The sequence below is a fragment of the Ictidomys tridecemlineatus genome, chromosome 1, assembly GCF_052094955.1.
Source record: "Ictidomys tridecemlineatus isolate mIctTri1 chromosome 1, mIctTri1.hap1, whole genome shotgun sequence".
Classification (NCBI taxonomy): Eukaryota; Metazoa; Chordata; class Mammalia; order Rodentia; family Sciuridae; genus Ictidomys; species Ictidomys tridecemlineatus.
This window is the reverse complement of record NC_135477.1, coordinates 211,517,440-211,529,600: the sequence shown is the minus strand read 5'-3', so window position 1 is coordinate 211,529,600 and position 12,161 is coordinate 211,517,440. Positions and strand designations below refer to the sequence as shown.

At 38.5% G+C, this 12,161-nt stretch overlaps 1 protein-coding gene across 10 annotated transcripts in view; it reads left to right on the top strand.

Moving 5' to 3' along the window:
* Nucleotides 1-12,161, top strand: part of Mast4 (microtubule associated serine/threonine kinase family member 4) — a 554,645-nt gene that overhangs the window by 221,405 nt on the left and 321,079 nt on the right. Inside the window, exon 1 of one of the 10 annotated variants that reach the window (XM_078015753.1) lies at nucleotides 3,380-3,457. The exons of 7 other annotated variants lie outside the window; for them this stretch is intronic. In XM_078015753.1, coding sequence (XP_077871879.1) covers nucleotides 3,419-3,457 — 39 coding nt within the window. In that variant the 5' untranslated portion in view covers nucleotides 3,380-3,418. Of the gene's footprint in view, nucleotides 1-3,379; nucleotides 3,458-12,161 lie in introns of those variants that run through there. 2 more of the 10 variants (XM_078015730.1, XM_040273134.2) reach the window with 2 other exon arrangements.

Sequence of the window (12,161 nt, the reverse complement as noted above, 5' to 3'; positions counted from 1 at the left end):
TTAATTTTTCCCAGTTGGGTCTTGCAATTATTTTTATTCCTGAGAACCATTTAATTAAAATAATTGCTAAGGTTTAAATTTGACCTTTTTTTAGTGACCACTGATTTTGAGTGTTCTATGAAGTCAATTATGCCTATAATACATGGGCATGTGGTGTATCTGTACAAATCACATTTTAAATCAAATACCACAAAGTCTTTGACTTTAGATTATAATTAATGACAAAGCCTATCAGATTTTATTATTTGAATACATGTGTACAAGTAGTATACCTTGAGGTTAATACTTTGTGAGTTGACTCACAATATTGTGAACATATTCCATGAAGGTATAAAATTGCAGGAAAAATGAGTTTATTAATGGAAATTAGTCTAGATCCCAATTATTACCTGTGAATAGTGTCATCATTTGAAGTTTTTATTGCATTTTAACACATGGCTTATCTTGATGAGAAAATATATAGCAAAGGGTAAATGTAGCAATTTTCCTTTTACTATTCCCTCCGCTAAGCCATTATTGCTTGATGTTATTTTTCAGCAGCCTTTCATTTTTGTCCCAAATGTTTTTGCCTCTGGCTGATTTTATTTCTTTAAAATGTATGTGTATCACTTCTCAAGGTGATACATTTTGACAGGTAATCGATATTTTTTCATACTAGATTTGATGGTGTGATGGTCGTAATCCTCATCTTAGACTTAGTTAATGGTGGAATACTAACCTAGATTTTATCTCAAAATATTCCTTTGTTGAGAACATACTTTTCATTCTCATCCAAATTCTTTTTTGTCACTCCTACATGCCAAGCAGTTCCAGCTGCAAGGTACCTGAGATGTGTGGAGTTCACTTCTCTGGGATGCCTGTCACCTGACTTTTTGACAGTGTGCCCTGGAAATGTCTTCCTGTAGCCCCGCCAACTAGCTTTTGCTGTTGGTTGCAGAAAAGAGACTTCTGGGCTCTGTTTTGCAAATATTTTCCTCTTGGCCACTTGTGATCTTTATCTCAAGGCAAAATGTATTTTCCCTTCTTTCTCTTTCTAGTGGGAACCTGGTGTTCTTCACCAGACCCCACTTTTCTAGAAGTTACCAGCACAGTGAACATCATAGTACTCAGAACGGAAGTAAGGGCATCATGATTGGCTTTTGATAGGTTGAGTTTTTGGAGTGGAGTCAGGTTTTGTTTTGTTTCTTTCTGAAACCAGATAGAACTTTCTCTGTCGCTGTGGACAGACAATAGTGACTCTCAAAGTTGGTAGCTTCATGCTGACCTGCTCACAGCCAAGGCTTAGTCTGTTAGGGCTCTTGTAATTCATGGCACTTTCCGTGTTCCTCTTTCAGAGGGTGACTTGAGTGAGAAGGGACAGCACTGGTCATTCCCTTTGTTTTCATTGAAGAGAAAGGTCTTCACTTTGCAGGAGCAGGTTGATGTGCAGCAGGGCTTGTGAAGGATGGGAATTTCTTCCACCAGTTTTCAGAGGGCCTATAGATAGCAAGCCCATCTTGTTCTCCCTCTTGGACTTTCTTTCTTTCTTTCTTTCTTTCTTTCTTTCTTTCTTTCTTTCTTTCTTTCTTTCTTTCTTTCTTTCTTTCTTTCTTTCTTTTTTTCTTTCTCTCTCTCTCTCTCTCTCTCTCTCTCTCTCTCTCTCTCTCTCTCTCTCTCTCTCTTTGTCTTTTTCTTCTCCTCCTCCTCCTTCTCCTCCTGTTTCTCCTTCTCCTTCTCTGGCACTTCAATTTAAACAGCTTTACTCTTTTCAAAATCTTTTAAAAATACGGTTTGTGCTAGAATCTTTTGGTGTACTTTGATATGCACAATGACCAGTTTTGTGCTGTTTTCTTTCATTTTTCCCCCTAAGAGATGGCATTACTGTTCTACATATAAGCAAGAGCTGAAAAGTCTCTGGGGTTTTCTGCTTAAATGGGATCAAGAGAACTTAAGAGGAAAAAGCATGTTTTTCTGTTGATTCTTTTGCTGTGGTGGCATCTCTTGACAAGGGAGCTCTTTCTATGTCTGGGAACATAAAATGCAATCAGTTTTCCTCAGTGGTTAGGTTCATAAATTCCTGAGCTATTTTTAATGACATAATCTAATCAATTGATAGCAATCCCAATAGTATGCTGACAGCCAGAAAGGAACAAAAAGCTAGTGGACTTAGCAGGCTAATGGGTAGGGACCCACTAGCTACTTCATTCCCCTTCCCCACATTTAGAAATCTCTAAATAACTGGATTACCTAAAGATCCAGGAATTACTGATCTTTTAAAAACCATTTATGCCTGCCTGTCTTTCTTTTAAAAAAAAATGAATTTGTTTAATGACTAGAGTAAAGGAAGATATGGTTCTCAAACTGGAGATAGTCCTTATGTCTGCCAGGATCAAATAATTCTCTCAGTTTAAATATCTTTAGAATAGACACCAGGGGGAATAATTCATTATAAATCAGTAGTAATGTATATTGTTACTCCTGTGCCATGCCAGTAATGAAAACTTAATATTCATCTCTTGGTTGCTTTGAATTGAAATAAGATAAGGATGAGCGGAGTAAACAAGCTGAAACAGACTGTGAAATTGCACATGATGGGAGTCTTTTTTTTTTTCCTGCTTATAGACTATAAATAGGTTAATATTCTAACCAATGATGGTTCTTAGAATTTCTTTTCCTTCCCACCTTTTACATTTTGGTCAGGGATCCACAGAACTAAGTTATTATGAGAGAAATTAAAATCTAAGCTGTTTCTATCTGTGGGCTAGGGACTCACTGCTGAGGTGTTTATGTAAATGATCCGGGTGTTCAAGCTGGAGGTGTGAAGAGTTCCTGGGAGGCAGACTGGGAGCAGCTGCCCCAACCCTGGTTTTCAGGCAGCCTATGTGTGTTCTGCTACATTTTGTTTTCTTTGATGCCTTCAGAAAAGATGAGCGCCAGGGACAGTGGTGCTGCTTGGCTGACCAGCTGTGCCCTAGTTTTTCACCGTCCCAATCAGCAGCTGTCTTTTACAGAGGTGTCTGTCACCGCTGATTTACTTAGCCACTTTGACCTTATACTTGCTTCAGAAGGGGCTTGACCCAGCGCCACTGCCGAAAGCCTTTTTCTGGTTGTCTGGAATGCCACGGCCAGCTTTTCCAAGAACAAAAAAGCAGGGATCCCACGGTTTTCCATCTGATAAGGAGAGAGCCGCTGCCTGCCTGGATATGTGCATTAGGTGTTGGAGCCCACTTGCTGCTCTCTCCCTGGAACTGCAAGCATCCGTGATCTCCGAAGTTGCTGGAGTGAATAACTAAGCGGGACCAGCTGACTCTGGGCTCCAATCAGCTAGAGCGTGATGTAAGTGTTTAGCAGCTGCGGGGCTCTGAATTAGCGTGCCCAAGTAGAGGTAGTACAGCATGGCTAGACTGTGGTGAGAGGCTCAGAGAAAGCAGAGGGGGAGATGGATGAGTCCAGCATTCTAAGACGGAGAGGGCTCCAGGTAGGAATCATTCTGTTCTTGACATGTAACATTGTCAGTAGCCAGCCATTGAGGATTTCAAAGTTCCCTTGTCATTCCTTTACTGGGCATGAATATGTGCACCGTTCTTAGTGTCTACTTGGCAATGAGCTCCACCGAGTCTCTAGTTACAGGTATGACACATCACAGGTTTGATGAGGGAGGTTCTTTTGTCAGAGACAATAGATATGACTTTTAGTTGACACTTTGGCCGCGGTTTGTTTTTCTGCTGGTTGTTCAAGAATAGTTAAACGTGGCTGGCAGTGACAGCTGATGAGCCGGTTTGGCATTCTGTCAAGTGTCTGGGAAGTCTGTGGAGGGTAGCAACTCCATCCAGTCCTGCAAACACAGGACTCAGTTCTGCTTTGGGGTCAATCTTCTCCTAGCAGCATCTGTGTGATCGAATGGCAGTTGTGAGCAGCTGCTGGGAGTCTCCCCCGACAGTAAAATGAAAGTTTCTTCTTCTGGCAGCTCAATCAAAGTTTGCTGTCATTTATTTTTATTGAAATGAGGCAAAGATACATATCTCATCATCGTGCTTTTTTGTGCCCAACTTTCTCTTAATTAGATTACTCTGACTTTAGTGTGCAAATGTATTTCAAGTTAAAACTTGGCAAATCAAGAAACTTTGGGGGGGGGAAACATCTGTTTGGAAGTTGGTAATAAGTCTATCAAAATTGATATTTTAACTCTTGATAACTCTTTTTTTCCTGTATATAATGAATATTTTTCTTTGGGAAAGAACCTCATCATTAGCCGTTGTTAAACTCTCAGTCATTATTTTTTGAAATTAAGAAAAAAAATGCATGCTTGAGAATACAGAACATACAGCACATTTAGAAATGCTTTCGTGATGGTCTTTTGAATCACAACTGTTCTTCCTATCTTTTTAGTGCTGTCAATTACTAATAGTAATTTTATTTATATCAGTATCACTATAGTATTACAATGTTGTGGGCAAACTAAAGGCATATTTGCACGTAAACAAAAGAGTGGATTAAAGAAATTGGGGTTAAATGTCATCTATTGTTCTGAACCTAAGTAAACAGCCGGGGCTTCTTAATGAATGCCAGTGTGGTCATTGTTTTGAATGTACAGTGGGGTTAGTCACAGCCATGGATTTCCTTTTCTTTGTTTTCATCACCTCCATAAAGTTCTGGTAATGCACAGCTGTTTGTGTTCATGTCCTCTTTGGACTCACTAGTTAAATACGGAAACGCTCTTTGTTCAAAAGATGATGAACTCTATAGAATTACTAATAATTTATATTATCAATAAATTGGTTGAGAACGCTCTCATTCCTTTCATTTATTTCTGGTGATTTTGAACTGTATTTTTGAGAACAAATTCCTTTTTTTTTTTTTTTAGTTTTTTGTTTCTTTAACTTACATATTGTGACAACTTCTTTGGAAAGCTATGGTGCTTTGGAGTGTTATGAATTTTATGGACCTTTCATTGTGGAAATAAAGGAATCATTATTTTAGTTGTTTAAAATAATGAAGCTATTGTCTAAAAGATTTGCAGCAACACAAAGGAAGTAGTACTTGCTAATATAGCATTAGAGTGCTAGATCTTTATTATACTTAAAGATGTATAGTAAAAGAAACTTTTACTACACCTGTCATCATCTACTGTATTATGGCTAAAGAATGTCTGCTTTCTACTACGAATGGGAAAAAGTCTTCATGTCATGAGAAATAGCATCAAAGTGCCTAAAAGTTCTGTTACTTCATAGTTAGAACTCCACTCTGCCTTAAACAGTGCCTGTTTTGCTCTTACTCCTTTAAGTCTAACATTTAAAAAATGACATCATATGTACAGAGTGGCTATTTTAAGAAATTCCAATGTAAGGAAACTACAAAGTAAAAAAATCTAAATGTGTATTTGTATTACAACAGATGTCACTGTAGAGTTCAGAAGCGTAACGCCACCTAGTGAATTTAAGAATTCAGTTAATTTAAGAATGCTCTGAATGAGGAGTATTTTTTTCTGCCAGCCAGCAAAGCACACCTGTGGTAGTAAAGCAAGGCTGAAATCCACACGTTTATATTACTGGCTCTGACCCTTTGTTACTAGGTAATCAGAGCAAGTCACATCCCTTCTAGTGTCTGATCATTATTCTGTGAAATCCACAATCTGGGGTATGACTTGAGTTTATTAAATGAGGAGATAGGTCTAATTGTGTTTTTAAAAGTTAAAGATCACATAAAAACTTATAGTAGGTTCTCAATAAATACATTCTTGGAAAGAAAGGATGATTTCTATTCTTTATAACATTCCATATCATTGCTAAAAAAAATGAGATTATATTTTCTCCACATTTTGTTGTTTAAAGTTGTCTTTTAAATTAGAACGGTTACCAGTAAAGCTAGTAAACACTATCTTAGTGGTCATTATGACCTGCAAAGTATATAGGACTTTATATAATAAGAGGAATTAGAGTCTATGTGCTGAACAGATATAGAATGTGGAACTAACCAACTCTTAAATAACTTAAAGACTCATGTCAAAAATCTGAAGCATATACTGTTCTAATTCTCTAAAATCTAATTTTATAATAATGCAGTATGTGTTTAGTAGAAAGTCTTGCAGGATCTGTTCAGAACCTATCTTTAAATCTTTATACTTCTAGCTCTTCAAAACAGCATATTGGTGGTGTCTTTAAATTTTTGGACTTTGAAAAATTATTTTAGTCAGACCATATAATTTCTCAGAATGTGGCTACCTCATAAAATGGCAGCACAACTGAGCTGTTCATCTGAAGCACTGCACTATTCCATCTTTTCTGGGGGCTGTGTTAATATTTCCAATACTACTGATAGCACTTCAATCACTGCCTTTAAGGTGAGGGTGAAAGAAAGAGGCCCCAAAGGTCTCCACTGTTAAAGAGTCTGGGAAACATCTCAGATTGCATCTCAAAACCTGGAAAATTCTGACGGATGGATGGGCTTGGGCAGACCTTGGACTTGGGGCAATTTGAATTTCTAGACAAGTCTAATTTGTCAAAGGATAACTGGCTCCTTTTGGGCCCAATATTCCTCATCTGTAGATCACATTTTTTAGCTGTCTGGGAAATTAATTGTTAGTTATTTCCATTACATGTTTTCCTTGTGTTTGTTTTAATGAAAGCGTCCCTATCCCTAATGTGATAGATTCCAAGGCTGGGGAACAATGGATGACAGGCATCATTATGGCAGACAGAAGTCACTGAGAGAGAGGGCAACTCCTGCAGTTCCTCTCCTGCCATCCTCTTCCCACCTTGTATTATTTTTCCCTGCTGACCTTCCTACCTAAAATTAGCCATCCCAGGCTACTTCCACACCCCCAGCTAGAATGCAGGGGGGCGGAGGGGGGGCTCCCCCTAAATTAACTGAACGATGCAGTTAAATAACAAAGCAACTAAATGTTTATAATTTAAACTTGAAGATATGTGAGGATATTTAGGTTTTGTTTCCTTCTTTTTCTCTTATATCTGATCTCATACCACTAACCTATTTAAAACAATAACAAAGAGTTAACATCTCACCTGAGCCTAGGACCTGACTTTCCACTGGCCATAGTCTAGATTCAGGTTTAGAAAGCTGTGAAGCAGGTGGACTCTTTGTTCTGACTGTGCATCAAACCACTTCTATTTTGTTCTCTAACATGGGTCATTCAAGTCATAACATAATGTTTCCTCTGAGTTAAGTTTAATGTAATTATGGATGTGTTTACCCTTTACCTGAAACTCAATAGCATGATCATTATGTAGAAGTATTACTGTGTCACTGTTGGAAGACTGTGGCTGGCTATAGAGAGAAGTATAGTTGGAAGTTTATAATAGAAACACTTATGATAATATTTATTCCTCTTTGGGATAAGTACTTTTGTTCTTCAGCAGTTCCAGAAAACAGGAAAACTTTTGTGTGACCAAAAATCAAGATAGTAAAAGAATGTTTTGTAGCACCGGTTAGACATGTTGAGGTGTATCTGCATGGTATTTCTTATTTATGGTGGAGTTTAGTTTCTCCCTCAGAGATAGACATCATACTATAGTTTTCTGATCTTTGGGGCATAAGGATGGTGTGCCCTCAAAATCTGTTTCTTATTCAGCTCTCAGTCTGCCTTTCTGGTTTCATCTTCTTTAGCTCTTTGTCTTTCAAAACCCTATTCCATCACCTCCTCTCCCGGCATACCGTGAGATTTCCAAACCACATAATCCTCTTTTCCTATCACTACTTTCCTTTATTTTTTCTAAATTCTTCCTGTTTGTCAGAGACCAAAGAAAATTCTAATTCTTTCATGGAATTTTCCATAACCACTGCATTCTATTTCTGAACTTTATAATAGGCCATTGTCTATCTGATTTGTACACTTTTATTTGCACCTCGTAGCACGATGCATTTTAAACTTCTTGTATTCTAAAATGATTAAACCACTTAAAATTTTACCTCATTTTTAAATATTTTACCCTGCAACTAATTTATTGATTATTTGTGGTTTTAGATTTCAGATATGTTTAGTGACAGAATAGCTCTGAGACAAAGTATCTTAACTACTCTGAATCTCATGTCCTTATCTATAAAATGGAGATGACAAAAGAAGTAGTTAAAGGTTGAAGGAGATTGGAAATCTTTTAGCACAATGTCTGTAAATGGTTCCTCCTCGGTTTTAGTTCTCATTCCCCTCTCACCACAAAGCCTTGCACAGTGCAACTTTAAGTAATTAAGTATGGATGTCAGGCAGTGCAGGCAATCATAAAAGATGGAATGTACTAGCTGAGTGATTGGAGGAGGGTTTAATATTGGAATGATTATTGAAAAGATAGGGGCAGGTGTCCGGAAGGGTTAGAGGATGGTGCAGTACCAAGGGCTGGAAGCAATAGGGAGCCCTCGCCAAAGAGGTGAGGAGGGAGAAGTTAACAGAACCTAGAGACAGAGAAGACAAGAGACTGGATAGGTCACCCAAGGAATAGGAACACAGGCATGTGACTCCTCAAGGATGTGCCAGGGGGTAGATAAGATCTTATTTTCCCCTGTTCTTCTGAACCTTTGCTGTGCTGTCCATGAGCAGAAGCCAGAGGGCAAAGGAGCACATGGACTCTGGGGCCCAGCATGGGATGGAGAGGAGGTCTGAATGGGCAAGGGAGTACATTCACCATAGTTGATAATCACACGGGTTGAACTACCCCTTGCTCTTAGCATTTTGCCAGCTGAAGTCAGTGTCAAGTTTCATAGTGCACATCACTGGGATCTGAACTGAGTTCAAGCATTTGAACAGATTGAAAGATGCTTTTTGTGAAAACTCAGAGCCCCCAGCCATTGACCACTATTGTGCAATGATGATGTAATGTCTCTAATCAGGCCCTCATTCTCATGGGGAAATGTTAGTTCGTCCATTTCCACTTTTAGTATTTGAAGCTCATGACTCTTCTTTGAATCAATAATGCAGGATACCTGTGCTGCAGCTCCTGTAAGCAATCTGTTGTGAATTGCTCTGCTTTTAGGATTTTGTGCATGCTTATCTCAGACAAGTGCTGTATGAGAGGAACAGCCCAAGAGACCTCTTATGGTTCATCTCCCAGATTCCCTGAGGTCTGCCCTACTGCAGGCCCAAGCACTGGGATATACACACCTAGGTATTTATCTCTGTTCGACTGTAGACACTCCTTTGCAGAATCGTAATGTTACATTACATCCTTGGCTTTTATTGAGGGTTGATAAAAGAAATAACTGAAAAAACATCTGCACTTTTTGTAAAACTCTCCTTGAGGTTCCATCCATTATGTTGTGCACACTTGCTGTATTAGGCCCACATGATAAATTAAGTTCAAGTTCAGCACTAAAAAGCTCCTCCCCCTACAGAGCCAGTTTGCGTATTTCAGTCTGGTGATGAGACCTGTGTGACTCCTGTGTCTTTCAGTTTATGCCTCAGCTGCTCAGGACTGAGTTTCATGCTTAGCTGCAATAGGTCTCTGGATAAAATTAGCCACTGCTTCATTGTTTAGCTATTCCTCCTTTTAAGAGTTGTGTAGTCACATTTATTATACCTTTTAAAAATCTTTAGTTACCCCAAAGATGCTCTCAAGTAGATAAGACCTAAAATTTTTGATAATGTTGCATTTTAAAAAATGGAATTGCTTTAAAAAATGACAGAAGGCAAAGTCTAAAAGACCAGCTGATCAATAAACTAGATAAACTATAAAAATTGAGAATTACACCAACTTACCAAGATCTATATGCATGCAATAGCCAATCATTTTATTGTTGGCACTGGGGTCTAATGAAATCAAATAGGGTGTTGGAATTTACCAGAAACTTACATTTGCAATAAATTATGAAGATCCATACAGCTTTGTAAAGCATCATAGGAATCATATATTTTTCTTTGAAGCAATCAAAGCACAAGGATTGGCAGACAATTTATGAGATACATGTGTTAGAGGACAGCATTGCTGTTAAAATTGTGCTTTTTAAAAATATTCAATGATATGGGAAAAGGCTGACAGTAATGTCAAGTGAAAAAAAGAACAGTATTTTAAAAATACCTTTATTTTATTTGTTTATTTATTTTTATATGGTGCCAGGGATCAAACCCAGTGCCTCATACATGCTAGGTGAGTGCTTTACCACTGAGCTACAACCCTCACCCCAAGAACAGATTTTTAAACTGTGTATATGATGTATGTACAATTCTTTTAAAATGTGTACTGTACACAGATGCATATTCATACACGTGTGTGAGGCAAGAGTAAAAGAGCATTTGTGCATGCATGTGCACACACATGTGTATATACTCTAGCCTAGAGGGATGAAGAGCCTGTATATGCTTTGAGTGGTCAAGGTCATCTCTACCACTTACCTTTTGTATGATGTTGGTGGTGCTATTTAATTCCTTACCAGTATAATACTAGCACTTATTCACAGTTGATAAGGATGAATTAGAATGAGATATAAAAAGTATACAAAATATTCATCATGGTTAAAAATTATCAAGAACTTATTTTCGTTTTCTTCATTAACGTTTGACAAAACAAGAAGAAAATACATTAAAAATACTAGTCTCTTATATATGGATGGGATCATAAATATTTGTTTTTCTTCTAACCATTTTACAGAGTGTATTGTTTTATAAGCAGAAAAGTGTTGTTAGGTGGCCTATTTTTATTTTTACTTCATTGTCTGAGAAAAACCTTTGGAGTCCTCAGTGGCAATAATGAAAGGTCCTTGAAGATCATTTTCCTTTTTGTGCAATCTTTTGGAATTGAGATGAGTGAATCAGTTGTGATATGTGATGCAGGTCGCCAAACCTGAGGACAGCAGTTTGACTGCAGCAGATTGTGCTTTTGTGACACCTGGAGAGCTTCCCAAGTCCCGTCTGTGATCTGCACATAACTCACAGCAGTTCAATCAGCATCTCACAATGGTGGACAGTAGGAGCTGAGACCCACCACTCCTAAGGGACTAAGTGTCTAAGTAACCTCCAAGTTGTGGAGCATATACCACTTCTACATCCAAAATGCCTGGTTTGATAGCTTTTAGAAGGTGTGTTAGAGCTTTAGTCTCCTTTATTCCAGTGAGACCTGGGATGTTTTCCTCTTCATAGAGAGGTGGTTGGAGTGTGCATGTACTAATTGCATTTGTTTCTTGCATTCCAAAATAATAGCAATGATAGCCATGTGAGAGCTGAAACTGTAAACCAACCCACCTTGGTGGGGTTATTATAATGGGGTTACTGGCAGGCTCTAGACCTGTTCCTCCAAAAGGACTCATGACACTTGGTGGTGTCCAGGTGCAGTTGTATGTTTTAAAATTGCTGCCACATGCTCATGGTTTACATCAGAAAACTACTTTAAGGGCATGTAGGATGGTTGCCTGCCCCCTGCAGCATTCTCCCAGTGCTAGAGATGGCAAACACCTGTGATTTGTATTGGAGCCCTTCTCACAGGTACTCTTGAGGAGAGTGCATGTCTCAGAATACTGGTTATTTCACTTAGATTGTGGAAATGTGTGCTTTTGATTCAGGCAACCCAAGGACAGAGCCTCATTCGTTGCCTTTCTTTCAATAAATGTTTAATAATAATAGCATATATTAATAGGATTGTATCAGAGGATTATGTGTGTGTGTCTTCAATATACACTTTTGTGCTTTTCTTCCAAGCTCTAGCAACAGAAAAGTGAGTAGAATAAAATATCGCTTGCCAGAGGTTTGTAGATTGGTGGGGAAAACAGGTAACCATTTCCAAAACATTCATGGTGCAACTTATGTCAGTTATGATTCAGGGGCCTTGGGATGGGTGCATAGCTCTGCTGAAGGAGGTTGGGAAGGCTTGGTGGAGGTGGAGCTCTTTTTGATAGTTGATGAAAGATAAACAGGTGTGCATTAGGCAAGAAAGGCATCCCAGGCAGGGGAAACAATAGCACATGCAAGGTGTGATGGCTAGATAGAGGGTACACCTTTAACAAAGAGGTACAAACAGTGTACATGAGAAACAGGCAGTAGTGATGGGAGAATATGAAGGACTTGAGCTTTATAGTCTAATGGTAGGAAGCCAATGAAAATACAGAACTGCTTTACCCAATGTCAACTCTTCAAGCTGTAGGCAACTCCTGGGTTTCAGGAGTTAGTGACTGAAAACAAAAGCAAGAAGTAAAGGTGATTTGATTGGTGAGAGGATGGTTAGATGGTCTGTGAATTTTGTGTTTAA